The sequence below is a fragment of the Leopardus geoffroyi genome, chromosome B2, assembly GCF_018350155.1.
Source record: "Leopardus geoffroyi isolate Oge1 chromosome B2, O.geoffroyi_Oge1_pat1.0, whole genome shotgun sequence".
Taxonomy (NCBI): domain Eukaryota; kingdom Metazoa; phylum Chordata; class Mammalia; order Carnivora; family Felidae; genus Leopardus; species Leopardus geoffroyi.
This window is the reverse complement of record NC_059332.1, coordinates 2,651,974-2,668,062: the sequence shown is the minus strand read 5'-3', so window position 1 is coordinate 2,668,062 and position 16,089 is coordinate 2,651,974. Positions and strand designations below refer to the sequence as shown.

Genomic DNA, 16,089 nt, shown 5'->3' with positions numbered 1-16,089 from the left:
CAAACACACTGCTGAGTGAAGGAAGCCAGCTACAAAACAGTTCATACTGTTCTAATTGAATGGTATAAAATTTACTTTTAATTCATGTGAAATTCAGAAGCAGGCACAATGAATCTGTGGTATTGGAAGCCAGAATGGTGGTTGCCCAGAAGAGTCACGATTGGAAGGAGATGTGGGGGAGGAGAATTCGGGGTTCTGCTTATATTCTGATGATGGGTCTGAGTGCGGTTGATAGAAGGTGTACAACATGGGAAACGTCATCAGACTTTACCCTGAAGCTACCTCCACTCTCGTGTGCATCATGTACTTCGAATCACTTAATTTTAATGGGTTTGAAGCAAGCCCGATATGATCAGAATAGTATGATACTAAATAATCACATAAAGATTTGTGTTCCTTCCACACGTGATTGGCTTTGTATTGCAAATGAGCTATGTTACTTCTTTCCAGTGTACTGAACCAGTAGAGTATATAGTGCTTATGATCTAAATAATATTTAGGGGCGCCTGGGTGGCGCAGTCGGTTAAGCGTCCGACTTCAGCCAGGTCACGATCTCGCGGTCCGTGAGTTCGAGCCCCGCGTCGGGCTCTGGGCTGATGGCTCAGAGCCTGGAGCCTGTTTCCGAGTCTGTGTCTCCCTCTCTCTCTGCCCCTCCCACTTTCATGCTCTGTCTCTCTCTGTCCCAAAAATAAATAAACGTTGAAAAAAAATAAAATAAATAATATTTAGTCGAGTAGAATGAACCTTACCTACCTTTCCTTCGAAGACCTCAATCCAAGATCATTTGTACAGTGAGTTCTGGTTCTCTTCTTCCTTCTAAGTTGATTTGCAATTGTTTTATGGTGTCCATTTCATTTTTTTCAGCTCGATCTTGGTTATTTCTTTCCTTCTGCTAACTTGGAGCTTATTTTGGTCTTTTCCTAGTTCTTGGAGGAGTAAAGCCAGGTTATTTGTTTAAGAATGTTTTTCTTACTGTAGTCCTTTAAATGCCGTAAACTTTCCTTTAGCATTGCTTTAGCAGCAATCCATACATTTGGTAAGTGGTGTTTTCTTTTTGTTTTGCAAGATGTTTCTTGATTTCCCTTTGATGTCTTCTTTGACCCATTGATTTGGGGGAGGTATATTATTTAATTTTTACATATTTGCAAAATTGAGCTTTCCTTTTTTTTTCTTGGCTTTCCTTTGTTGTCGATGTTCATTTTCATCGGAGTGTGATCAAAAAAGACACTTGCAAGAGGGCAATTTTCCCCAATTTGCAAAGACTTGTTACATACATTATCTTATGGTCTATCTGGAGAATGCTCCTGGTGTGCTTGGTAAGAATATGCATTGCGTTGCTGTTGGATGAAAGTTCCACATATGTGTATTAAATGTTTTTAATTATGGCTCAAGTCCAATATTTCCTTGTTGGCTTTCAATCAGAATGATTTGTCCATTGTTAATATTAGAATATTGAAGTCCCTACTGTTATTATATTGTCTATTTCTCTCTTCATAACTGTTAGCATTTGCATAATTTATTTGGGTGCTCCCATGTTGATTCCCATATATTTACCCTTGTTATATCTTCTTGATGAATTGACCTCCTTGTATACTGAAGTTTTTATCACTTGTTTTCATTTTTAGCTTAAAGTCTATTTTGTCTGATACAAATATAGTTACCTCTTCCCTCATAAACATTTATAAAACAACTAGCACCAATCCTTCTCAAACTCTTCAAAGAAATCGAAGAGGCAAAACACTTCCAAACACATTTCACAAGATTAGCATTAACCTTATGTAAAACACAGATAAATCATAGAAAGAAAGAAAGAAGGAAACCTATAGACCAGTATCTCAGCAAAATACAGATGCAAAATTTTCAACAAAATATTGATAAATCGAATTCAGCAGCACATTGAAAGTTTCAAACACCATGATCAAGAGGGGTGTAGTAGGGATACAGGACAAAGAAACATACAAAAATCAGTCAATGCAATACATCACATGAGTAGAGTGGAATAAAAAACATATGTTTTTCTCAATAGAATCAGTAAGGCATTTGAGAAAACGTGATATATTTTCATGGTAAACACTCTCAACAAATTAGTTGTAGATGGAATGTGCTTCAACATAAGAAAGGCCATATATGACAAACTCGTGGTAACATACTCAGTGGCATAGGTTGAAAGTTTTTCCTCTAAGATCAGAACAAGACAAGGATGCCCACCCTCATTACTCTTACAGAACATAGTATGGAAAGTCCAGTCATTTGCTGAAGAGATTCTCTTTTTTCAACTGGATATCTTTCCTGGTAGGTTGAAGATTAATAGACCATTGATTTGTGGGTCCATTTCTGCATTCTCTAGTCTGGTGCATTGATCTATACGTCTGTGTTGGTGCCAGTACCATACTGTCTTAATGATAACAGCGTTGTAATACAGCTTGAAGTTTGGAATCGTGCTGCCTCCAGCTATAGGTACCTCTTCCAACATTACTTTGGCTATTTGGCATCTTTTCTGGTTTCACACATTTTGGAATTGTTTGTTCTCACTCTGTGAAGAATGCTGGTGTAATTTTGATAGGGATAGCATTGAATGTGTAGATTGCTTTGGGTAGTATCTACAGTTTAACAATATTTGCTCTTGTAATCCACAAGTATGGAATGCTTTTCCATTTCTTTGTGTCTTCTTTAATTTCTTTCCTAAGCTTTCCATAGGTTTCAGTGGATTCAATAAAGCAGGAACGAATATCCAGTGGAAAAAAAGACAGTCTCTTCAGCACATGGTGTTGGGAGAACTGGACAGTGACATGCAGAAGAATGAACCTGGACCACTTTCTTTTTTTTTTTTTTAATTTTTTTTTTTTTTAATTTTTTTTTTTTTCAACGTTTATTTATTTTTGGGACAGAGAGAGACAGAGCATGAACGGGGGAGGGGCAGAGAGAGAGGGAGACACAGAATCGGAAACAGGCTCCAGGCTCCGAGCCATCAGCCCAGAGCCCGACGCGGGGCTCGAACTCACGGACCGCGAGATCGTGACCTGGCTGAAGTCGGACGCTTAACCGACTGCGCCACCCAGGCGCCCCAACCTGGACCACTTTCTTACACCAGACACAAAAATAAACTCAAAATGGATGAAAGACCTAAATGTGAGACAGGAAACCATCAAAATGCTAGAGGAGAAAACAGACAACAACCTCTTTAACCTAGGCTGCAGCAACTTCTTACTAGACATGTCTCCAGAAACAAGGGAAACAAAAGTAAACATGAACTATTGGGACCTCATCAAGATAAAAAGCCTCTGCACAGCGAAGGAAAAAAAATCAACAAATCTAAAAGGCAACCATTGGAATGGGTGGAGGTATTTGCAAACAACATATGAGATAAAGGGCTAGTATCCAAAATCTATAAAAAACTTATCAAACTCAACACCTAAAATCAAGTCATCCAGTTAAGAAATGGGCAAAAGACATGAACAGACACTTCTCAAAAACAGACATCCAGATGGCTAAAAGACACATGTAAGATGCTCATCATTTCTCATCATCAGGGAAATACAAATGAAAACCACAATGAGATACCACCTCACACCTGTCAGAGTGGCTAAAATTAACAAGACAGGAAACAACAGATGTTGGCAAGGATGTGGAGAAAAGGGAATCTCTTGTACTGCTGGTGGGAATGCAAACTGGTGTAGCTACTCTGAAAAACACTGTGGAGATTTGTCAAAAAATTAGAAATAGAATTACCCTATGACCCAGTAATAGCACTAGTAGGAATTTATCCCCAGGATGCAAGAGTGTTAATTTTAGGGGCATACGTACCCCAATGTTTATAGCAGTGCTATCAACAATAGCCAAATTATGGAAACAGCCCAAATGGCCATAAACATTTGCATGAATAAAGAAGATGAATGAATGGATAAAGACTGTGCTTACACCTGTCAGAATGGCTAACATTAACAACTCAGGCAACAACAGATGTTGGCCAGGAGGCGGAGAAAGAGGATCTCTTTTGCATTGTTGGTGGCAATGCAAGCTGGTACAGCCACTCTGGAAAACAGTAAGGAGGTTCCTCAAAAAACTAAAAATAGAACCACCCTACAACCCAGCAATTGAGCTACTAGGCATTTATGCACGGGATACAGGTGTGCTGTTTTGAAGGGACACATGCACCCCCATGTTAATAGCAGCACTATCTACAATAGCCAAAGTATGGAAAGATCCCTAATGTCCATTGATGGATGAATGGATAAAGAAGATGTGGTATATATATACAATGGAGTATTCCTTCACAATCAAAAGGAATGAAATCTTGCTGTTTGTAACTACGTGGATGGAACTGGAGGGTATTATGCTAAGTGAAATTAATCAGGCAGAGAAAGACAAAAATCATATGACTTCACTCATATTAGGAATTTAAGAGACAAAACAGATGAACATAAGGGAAAGGAAACAAAAATAGTATAAGCAGGGAGGGGGAGAAAACAGAAGAGACTCATAAATATGGAGAACAAACTGAGGGTTGCTAGAGGGGTTGTTGGTGGGGGAATGGGCTAAATGGGTAAGGGGTATTAAGAATCCACTGAAATCATTGTTTCACTATATGCTACCCAGTTTGGATGTAAAGTTAAAAAAAGTTAAATTAAATTGAAAAAAAAAGCAACTGTGATACACACACACACACACACACACACACACACAATGGAACAGTACTCAGCAATAAAAAGAATTAAGTCTTGCCATTTCCAAAAACGTGAAAAGATTTTTTTCATCCCACATTCACAATAGCATCAAAAATGATAAAATACGTAGGATTAAATTTAACCAAGGAGGCAAAATAACTCTACACTTAAAACTACATAAGTTGATGAAACAAATAGAAGAGAATTAAGATATCCCTGTATTCATGAATTGGGCATTGAGGAGGGCACTTGTTGGGATGAGCACTGGGTGTTGCGTGTAAGCGATGAATCATGGGAATCTACCCCTGAAACCAAGAGCACGCTGTACACACTGTACGTTAGCCAACTTGAAAATAAATTATATTTTAAAAACTAATACTGAACAATTTTCACAGCATTCAGAATCATCTCTAGATTCATTGCAATCCCTATCAAAATTTCAGCGGCATATTTCACAGATAGAGTAAAAACCAATCCTGAAATCTGTATGGAGCCACAAAATCCCAATTGGCAAAGCCACTCCAACAAATAAGAACAAAGCTAGAGGCAGCCGACTTTCTGATTCAAACCATATTATAAATATCTAGGAATCAAACATCATGTTACTAGCTCAAGAAGTGGACACATACACCAATTAAGAGCACAGAAATAAACCCACCCACGTACAGACTACTAATATTTGAAAAAGGAGTCAGGAATATTCATGAGGAAACACGAGGAAACATGAGGTCTCTTTAATAAATCGTCACGAGAAGGTGGGTAAATACATTCTGAGAAATGAAATTGGAGCCCTATAGCACAACGCTCAAGAAATTAACTTGAAGTGGATTAACATGTAAACTAAGACCTGAAATTGTAAAGCTCCTAGAAGACAACGTAGAGAAAACAATTCTTGACTTGGACACATTGCCAGTTACCAAATGAGGCTGTTCTAGTGTTGTCCTATCCACCAACACAGCTACTCTCTATGATCCAAATTTCAGTGTAAAGACTGGAAGACTATGACTTCTAAATGTTTTAGCTCATTGTGTCTATAGGGGTATAGTTTGTTCCATGGAGCCCTTGAATGGCACCAGATTCTACCCACAGCCATTGCTCCCCCCACCTCCTGGAAAGAGTTTGTTTTTTCTCCATTCAATGTGACCTGCAGGGATAAACTGTTACCACATACACTAGGGTGTGTTTGTATGTCAGAACATATTGGAAATACATCATGTATGAGCCTGGCACTTCTAAGTAGGATAAGCTAAGGGAAACATATTTTCTTGTAGTAATCATCTTCACAAGAGGGTTCAGAGATTGGCCTACAGGAGATTGGACATAGAGCACATTTTGTGCACGAGCATGTCTGTGGGTGTGTGTGTCTAATAATATATGAAAATATATGCTGCTTGCACCTAAATGCAAACGAAAATGTAACACGTTGTGGCAGACTATGAGGAGAATCACTCTGTGGGAATAGAGATGGTTTTTCTAAGAGGGGCATTGAAACCTGGGAGAGGTTGATTTCAAGCTAGAAAGAACACATTGTTAGCCAACATGTTTCCTTTAAATACATTAAAACCGAGTTCTCGCTTGAGATAAGTTACTAAAGAAGCTCTCCAAAGAGAATCTTGCAAAACTGTTTCACGTTTCCAAGTGCTTGAAATGGGGACTTACAAATGTGAGAAAGCATTATGTGTGACCTGCTACCACAGATTCGGGGGGACGGAGCCCTGTCAAAGGCTTTGACCACTGATCAAGACAGGCCATTGATCATGGAGGTCCCAAATAACCCAATCAGTAGAAACGTCCATGATGCTTCTCTGAGACTCAACACACAAGTACCACAACTGAACAGCCTCATCCTGAAAAGAGGTTGAAACCATTCTCAGAAATGGTTCACGAATCAGAAGAACTTACACTTCCTAGAGATCTCGTAGATTTCATTCCCTCCAGTGGTTAAAATAAATCCACCCAACAATGTAAATCAATAGAATTAAATTTTATAAACGGAGCAAGTGTGGGAACCCAGGGAGGCCCCCCAACGTGGACCTCAACAGCATATTGATCACTTTGAATAGAAGCTACTAGGGAAAGAGCAGGTGTGAGGACATCACACCCTCCTCTGTCGCCCTGGAAGCAGGAAATATCTCCTGAATGAAATGACTGTGAAATAAAAATGACCACTTGTCACCACAGGTGGGGACCTTAGAGCTGAGAAGGCTGTAGAAATAAACCTGCTACTTCTTTACTAACCCACTACCTCAGCCCACATTCCACTTCGCATTCCCTGCTAACTGCAGCTCCAAACCCCAGTTTTCTTTCTCCTGTCAATTCCACGCTCATCTGTTGTCTCTCTATAAACGGGGCAAAAACCACCTACTTTGCTCATTTCTTTGGGTCTTAATGTCCAGATTGGGCCTCCGTGTGGTGGTAATAAAACTTTGGGTGTTTTCTCCAGTTACTCTGTCTCATGTCAACTCAATTCCAAAACAGCAGGAAGAGCCATGGGGAAAAAAGGAAATGTCTCCTCCCAGAAGCCAGTGTCCTGTGTCTAAGGCCACCTAGGGGAGCCCTTCCCTGGATGCCACTGATCTCCAGTCATTCATCCTCTCCTTTCTGCATCTACACGCAGCCCCCCTTTCCCCTGCAAACCACGAGTCCACACACGGTGGTTCCCAGTCTGCACCATCAGGGCTCAAACATGCCACACCACCACTGCGGTGAAAGAAGGCTCTCACCCGTATCACAAAACAAGCATCCAAAAAGCAGTCACCTGTGAAGGGTGGAGTTGGCAGGCGTCTGTGACCTGTTCCTGCCTCCTCTGTGAGCCTGGTCAGAGCAGGACTCTGGCCAACAGTAGCTGCGAAATGTGCAGACTAGGAGGTACAGGAGGGACTTACAGGGTGACTGCGCTCTGATGACTGATCCAGGAGTGAGTTTAGCAGGATGCAGAGGGCGTGTTCAGAGTGCAGTCACCCTACACTGCACACCCTGCCATTATGCTAACGTGTGACAGCCCTAAGGCCAGGACAGGGCTACGAAGGTAGGGACGCATGAAACTGAGAATCTCCCTTCCCTTCTCTGGGCTCACTGGTGCCACAGGGGAGGGCCTGGGGGGATGGGTTAAAAAGGTGACGGAAATTAAACAGAGTACATGTGATGGTGGAAATGTGGAATCACTATATTGTACACCGGAAAGAATATAAAACTGTAGGTTAACTCTAATGGAATGACAATAAAAATTTAATTAAACACTAAACTAATAAAAGTGAATTCTAAAGAAAAAATTTTTTTGAAAAACAAAGAAGTGTGTTTCAAAATGAAAACAGTATCACAATGGCAACATGATACCATGGCCTGATATCTGAACAGCTTTACCAGGATGGATGTTAGCAACTTTTGTCCGATCTAAAGTTTGTTTTTTCTACACTTGCCCTCCTACTTCTGGGAAAAAGTTGTGATCCAGTCAGGCTACGGCCATTGTCATAGAGCCGTGAGCTACTTGAGAGAATCAGCAATAGCCTCCAGCTTTTGTAAGAAAATGTTACAGTATTAATATTTATTACAATGTTCTAGTGGTTTTTATTCTTATTTTCCTATGTATTATGGTGTCTTGTAACCGTCCTTTGCAATTAGCAATGGAATAGTGTTCTCTAAAAGGGGGTGAAATGAGAAAATCCTGTGAAACTTTTTACAATATTAATATGATGCAGATGGTTTACAAACACTAACTCGGCATCTCTGGAGGCTGCAATGCGTCTATGAACTTAGAGTTTGAACACTCACTTGCATGAAAGAATGAATTAAGGAAGCTCCCTTCAGAGTTGTCAGGGGAAATGCTGAGGACACAGAAATCTTAAAGATTCTGGCATTCGAAGACTTCCATGAGAGGGTCTTTCCCCAGTCATCTGGAGTCATAGCCCCTACACAACACCTTCCTCATTGCCCCCATCACATCCTTGTTCCGCAGGGTATATATGAAGGGGTTGGCCATGGGGGTGACGATGGTGTAGAAGAGAGAAACGAACTTGCCCTGATCCTGGGAATGGTTGTTGCTGGGCTGGACGTAAGCATAGATGGCCGAGCCATAGAACAGGGAGACCACCGTGAGGTGGGACCCACATGTCCCAAACGCTTTCCTCTGCCCTGTAGCTGACTTTATTCTTAACACTGCCCTGACTATCTGACCATAGGAGACCGTGATTAATGCCACAGGTATGAGGAGAATGATCACACTGGCAAAGAAGATCTCATTCTCATTCCCAGTGGTGTCAACACAGGCAAGCTTGAGCAGTGGGGCGACATCACAAAAGAAGTGGTCTATTTTATTTCTCCCACAAAGTGGTACAAGGAAGATAAGCCCCGACTGCAACGAGGAGTTGGCAAAACCAATGAACCATGACGCAGAAGCCATCAGGGCACAGCGACGGGGGTGCATGATCACTGTGTAGTGCAGGGGCCTGCAGACGGCTGCGTAGCGGTCAAATGCCATCACCCCCAACAGAATGCATTCTGTGCCTCCCAACCCTAGAGCGATGAACAGCTGAGCTACACAGGCAGCGAAGGAGATAGACTTGTCTGCTCCCCTGAGATGAACCAGCAGCTGAGGAACAGTGCTGGTCGTGTAACACAGGTCCAGAAAGCTTAGGTTGGACAGGAAAAAGTACATGGGAGTCTGCAGGTGTGGGTCCAGGCGGGACAACGCAATGATGTTTGTGTTTCCCAGCAGGGTGAGCAGATAGAAGATCAGAAGAACCACAAAGAGGACTCGCTCCAGCTGAGGCCGGTCAGAGAAACCCAGCAGGATAAAGCCCGTGAAAGAACTTCCATTTTTCGGGTCCATCTTTTCTTACTATGTGTTTCCTGTCAAGACCAAGCATTTAGCAATTTATACAATAAATCTCAAAAAAAAAAAAAAAAACAAAACACCAAATACAGTTTGTGGTTGGTGGAATGATCATATGAAACAATATAGCCATGGGATTTTATGAAAACTATTTGAATAAATGATGCACCCATGAAATTGCCATAGTTTTATGAATTATTTCCACATATTCATAAAAAGTGAATCATTAGTTTTTTAGATTAAAAAAAATCAAATAATAGACCTGTTTTTGCCTCAGTCATAGGCAATATGGCCTTTCAGTCTGTGCTTACTAGTACTGTAAAATGTACATACATCTCACTAAATGTAAATGGAGTGAATTCTCCAATGAAAAGACATAGGGTATCAGAATGGATAAGAAAACATGTCCCATCAATATGCTGCTTACAAAGACTCATTTTACACCCAAAGACACCTACGCATTGAAAGCAAGGGGATGGAGAACCATCTATCATGCTAATGCATGTCAAAAGAAAGCTGGAGTAGCCATACTTGTATCAGACAAACTAGATTTTAAAAGAAAGACTGTCACAAGGGATGAAAGAAGGGCATTATATCATAATTAAGGGGTCTATCCATCACGAAGACATAAGGATTGTGAATATTTATGCCCCCAACGTGAGACACCCAAATATATGAATCACTTAATCACAAACACAAAGAAACTCATTGATAATAATGCCATAATACTAGGGGACTTTAACACCGCAATTACAACCATAGACAGATCATCTAAGCATAACATCAACAAGGAAACAATGGCTTTGAATGACACACTGGACCAGATGGAGTTAACAGATACATTCAGAACATTTCATCCTAAAGCAGCCGAATATGCATTCTTCTCCAGTGCACATGAATCATTCCCTAGAATGGATCACATACTGGGTCACATTAGCCCTCAACAAGCACAAAAATAACAAGGTCATACCATACATATTTTCAAAGTACAATGTTATGAAACTCAAAACCAACCAGAAGGAAACATTTGAAAGACCATGAATACTTGGGTTTAAAGAACATCCTACTAAAGAATGAAAGGGGTAACCAAGAATTTAAGGAGGAAATTAAAAAGTATATGGAAGACAATGAAAGTGAAAGCATGACTGTCCAAAACTCTGGGATGCAGCAAGGGTGGTCATAAGAGGGAGTATTTAGCAATCTAGGCCTTCCTAAAGAAGGAAGAAAGGCCTCAAATACACAACCTAACCTTATACCTAAGGGAATTGGAAGAAGAACAGAAAATAAAGCCCCAAACCAGCAAATGACAGGAAATAATAAAGATGAGGGCAGAAATCAATGATATCAAAATAAGAAAACCAGTAGAACAGATCAATGAGACCAGGAATTTGCTTTGTGAAAGAATTAATGAAGTCAATAAGTCCCTAGACAGACTGAGGAAAAGAAAAAGGAAAGGACTCAACTAAATCATGAATGAAAGAGGAGAGGTCACAGCCAACACAGCATGAATACAAACAATAATAAGAGAATATGATGAGCAATTATACCCCAATAAAATGGGCAATCTGGAAGACATGGACAAATTCCTAGAAACCTATCAACTACCAAAACTGAACCAGGAGGAAAGAGAAAATGTGAACACACCTATAATCTGTAAAACAATTGAATCAGTAGTCAAAAATCTCCCCAAATAAGAGTCCAGGGCTGGATGGCTTTCCTGGGGAATCGTAGCAAACATTTAAGGAAGAGCTAACACCTATTCGTTTGAAGCTGCTCCAAAAAATAGAAATGGAAGGACAACTTCCAAACTCATTCTGTGAGGTCAGCAGTACCTTGATTCCAAAACCAGACAAAGGCCCCACTAAAAAGGGGAATTACAGACCAATTTCCCTAATGAACATGGATGCAAAAATTCTCAAAAAGATACTAGCAAACTGGATCCAACATTACATTAAAAGTATTCTGCACCATGATCACGTGGGATTTATACCTGGGATGCAGGGCTGGTTCAATGTCCACAAATCAATCAGTGTGATACATACATTAATACAAGAAAGGATAAGAACCCCACGATCCTCTCAATAGATGCAGAAAAAGCATTTGACAATGTAGAGCACCCTTTCTTGTAAAAACCTTCAAGAAAGTAAGGATAGAAGGAATAGACCTCAAGATCATAGAGGCCATATCCAAAAACCCCACAGTTAATATCATCTCCAATGGGGAAACACTGAGGGCTTTCCCCCTAAGGTCAGGAACATGATGGGGATGTCCACTCTCTCCACTCTTATTCAGCATAGTGTTGGAAGTCCTAGGCTCAGCAATCAGAGAACAAAAAGAATAAAGGGCAATCAAATAGGCAAGGAAGAAGTCAAGCATTTACTCTGTGCAGACGACATGACAGTGTACATGGAAAACCCAACAGATTCCACCAAAAACCTGCTACAACTGATACATGAGTTCAGCAAAGTCACAGGATATAAAATCAATGTACAGAAATTGGTCGCATTTCTATACACCAATAATGAAGGAGCAGAAAGAAATAAAGAAGTAGATGCCATTGCAATTGCACCAACCCCTTATGATACCTAGGAATAAACCTAACCAAAGAGGTGAAAGATCTATATGCTGAAAACTGTAGGAAGCTTATGAACAAAATTGAAGAAGACACAAAGAAATGGAAAAATATTCTAGGCTCCTGGATAAGAAGAACAAATATCGTGAAAATGTCAATACTACCCAACGCAATCTATGCATTTCTTGCAAACCCTACCAAAATAACAGCAGCATTCCTCACAGAGCTAGAACAAACAATTCTAAAATTTGTATAGAACCACAAACACCCTGAATTGCCAAAGTCATGTTAAAAAAAAACCAAAAGTGGAAGCATCACAATTCTGGACCTCTAGCTGCATTACCAAACTGTATTCAACAAGACAGTATGGCACTGGCATGAATACAAACACATATATCCACGGAACAGAAGAGAGAACCCAGAAAGAGACCCACAAACCATTAGGTATGGCCACCTAATCTTTGACAAAGCGGGAAAGAAGATGCAATAGAATAAAGACAGTCTCTTCAGCAAATGGTGTTGGGAAAACTACACAGCGACATGCAGAAAAATGAAACTGGACCACTTTCTTACACCATGCACAAAAATGAACTCTAAATGGATGAAAGACCTATGCTTAAGACAGGAAGCCATCAAAATCCTCGAGAGAAAGCAGGCAAAACCTCTCTGATCTTGGCCACAGCAACTTCTTTCTGGACATGTCTCCAGAGGCAAGGGAAACCAAAGCAAAAATGAACTATTGGGACCTCATCAAGACAAAAAGGTCCTGCACAGCAAAGGAAACAATCAGCAAAACTAAAAGGCAACAGATGGAATGGGAGAAGATATTTGCAAATGACGGATCAGATAAAGGGTTAGTATCCAAAATCTATAAAGAACGTAGGAAACTCAACACTCCAAAATCAAATGATCCAGTGAGGAAACGGGCAGAAGACAGGAATAGACGCTTTTCCAAGAAAGACATCCATATGGCTCAGAGACACATGAAAAGATGCGCAACATCACACATCATCAGGGAAGTACAAATCGAAACCACAACGAGATAACATCTCACGACTGTGAGAATGGTTAAAATTCACAACTCAGGCAACAACAGATGTTGGCGACGATGTGGAGGAAGAGGAACTCTTTTGCACCGCTGGAGGAAATGCAAACTGTTTGCAGCCACTCTGGAAAACAATTGGAGATTCCTCAAAAAGTTAAAAATAGAATTACGTTATGAGGGCATTTATCCAAATGCTCTCCAAAAGTGCTGATTCCAAGGGGCACATGCACCCCGATGTGTATAGCAGCACTATCGACAATAGCCAAAGTGTAGAGAGAGCCCAAATGTCCACCAACTGATGAATGGATAAAGGAGATGTGGGATATATATATACAATGGAATATTACTCGGAGATCAACAAGAATGAAATCTTGCCATATGCAAGAACACGGACAGAAATAGAAGGCCTTATGCTAAGCACAATAAGCTGGTCAAAGAAAAATACTATGATTTCACTCATATGTGGAATTTAAGGAACACAACGGATGAACATAGGGGAAGGGAAGGAAAACTAAGATAAAAACAGAGAGGGAGGCAAACCATACGTGACTTAAAATACAGAGAGCAACCTGAGGGTTGCCGGAATGGGAGGTGGGCAGGGGATGGCTAGACGGGTGATGGGCATAAAGGAGGGGACTTGTTGGGATGAGCGCTGGGTTATAAGTTATAAGTAGGTGATGAATCATGAAATTCTATTCCTGAAATCAAACCAGAAGACGTAGTGTTTAGAGGAAAGGGGGATGAGGGAAAAGAGGTAGAGCCATCAGAAAGAGGAGCAGAGAGGGAGACACATTCTTAGAAATACATACCTCATGATTCCACACCACTGGGTTTGCACACATCTGACGTGTTTTAAAATATAGTACAACAGAACCTCCAAAATGCATTCAGATATAAGGATTTCTGACCTAGAATACACTTATTCGAAGAATTCAGTTACATTCAAAATCTCACTACTAGTTCTGCAAATAAACACACACACACACACACACACACACACACACACACACAGACAGAGAGACAGAGAGACAAGAGAGAAAATGTTATTAGGTAAAATAAAAATAAACAAAATATACAAAACAAAAAAATTGTCATTGTACATACTAATTACCATCAAAAAGAACAGAATTGAAATGACATCTCACAAAACACAATTTTACAATAAGAAAGAGAACTGCCTCCACTGTGAGAGGGTAAATGCTTAGTACTGACACACCTAAGGTGATAGACTAGTGGTTTCCAATTACTAGATTAGGTCCATGCTGACATAGAACTCTCAAAGTTGTAGTGGAAGAATACATATGTCCACACAACGAGATGCTAAGTATGCAAACTACACGTTTTAAAGACAAAATATCGCAAGATGCTGTCTCTATTTAAGACATTTCAAATGTATAACATTCACTGATATGTTTCACATACACACGCTGCCCTATCCGGTTTCTGAATGAATCCTGAAAAAGCGGGGGCAAGATTTCCGCAGCCTCAGCACTACGACTGAATCGCTATTGCTTTCTTGATGCTTCTGTCTCATGGGTCTGAGCGGACCTCAGACATATGAGAACAGGCTGCCAATGACGATGGAGGACGAGCAAATGAGGGGAATGCAGCCATCACTACATAGGAAATGACAGATGTGATGAACACTGACAGGGCTGTAGGGCAGGTTCTATGGAAGAAGACGATGAAGTAGGATTTCCAGGGTGTGTAGTTTATTCAGGGAATGCTCTCAGGATAAACGGGGTGAGGGTGGAAAACAGCAGAGGATGTTGCTAAGCAAGGATGTGGTCTCCAGTGGAACAGAGCAGGAGCCTGATCCCATGAGATGCTGGACAGGACTCTCCAGTAGAAGCATCCATCTGTTCTGGTAGAAATTCTCTGTCCTCACTGTCCAATACTATGCACAGTTTCCACCTGTCATACCTGAGCATTTAAAACATTCTAGCTAAACAAGTGGATTTTTTTTATCTTTTTAGTGGGAAACACCTTTGCTTGTTCTTTTTGTTTAGACTAAGTTACAGAAAAGAGGACCTAAAGTGAATGTCCATACGCCATCGCCTAGATTCCAGACTTATCAGCATTTTGTCACACTTGGCTTCATTTTTTGCCTCGTGTCCTCCCGCTTTTGTTTGCTGTAGTTCTTGAGTGAAAATCCTAAAAGCAAATTTGCATCCTAATACGTTTCACTAGCAATATGTAAAATATGGACATTTCCTGAATCATAATTTTATCGCACCTAAAAAAATTAATAGGTCCCTGCTATCACCTACCACCCTACTGCACTCACATTTCCTGTACTGAGCCAGGAATGTCTTTTTCAGTTGTTCAACAAGTCAGGCTCCAAAAAATGATCCCCACGTTGACTATCTATTTTCTTCAAAAATATAAAGATTTCGATGGAAGAGAAAAAAACAAGGGGAAATGACCTCAATAACCAGTGGAAATGAGAGGCTAAGGTGTCAAGTTCTATTCAAAATAGGAAAAGATATGAAAGGTAACTTTGGAGCATAGGCACACATGTATATAATTTCATCTTCATGAAAATAAGTGTTACTACATTTTGCAAATTAGTTTAAGTCCACCATAGAAAATGAACAGAACCTGGGTCCTTCTGGTGAAGTCAGCGTAGCATCCCAGACTTTAGACATGCACTCTTTGAGCCTCTTTCATTAACAGTCTCGTGTTTTCCACCCAGTATTTGCTTTGAAAATACTAGAACTCCTGAAACACAGTTAGGTCTCAGTAAATGTCAGCTATACTGGTACGAAAATGTTGACTACAAATAGATATGCCATCACGCCCTAATCATTTTTACTACCTGGTGATTCCTCTTGTGTTTTCTGACTCGGCGTCTAACTGCAATGTCTGTTATTAATAAGCCTTTCCAATTGTCTACAACGCTACAAGTGGCATGCTATAAAATACAACGCAGAATAACAAAGAATTTAGGATGAGGTGAACTCTGTGTGGAGGGTTT

The 16,089-nt window shown here is 40.4% G+C and overlaps 1 protein-coding gene across 1 annotated transcript; it reads right to left on the bottom strand.

Annotated features, from left to right (window-relative positions):
- Positions 1–8,553: 8,553 nt before the first annotated feature.
- LOC123609439 (putative olfactory receptor 2B8) lies at positions 8,554–9,492 on the bottom strand. The gene has a single exon (XM_045500507.1). The coding sequence runs from the start codon at positions 9,490–9,492 to the stop codon at positions 8,554–8,556; it is 939 nt and encodes a 312-aa protein (XP_045356463.1).
- Positions 9,493–16,089: the final 6,597 nt, after the last annotated feature.

Bases quoted from the DNA above. Each gene is read 5' to 3' on its own strand.
- LOC123609439 (XM_045500507.1), bottom strand. From the start codon at position 9,492: ATGGACCCGAAAAATGGAAGTTCTTTCACGGGCTTTATCCTGCTGGGT.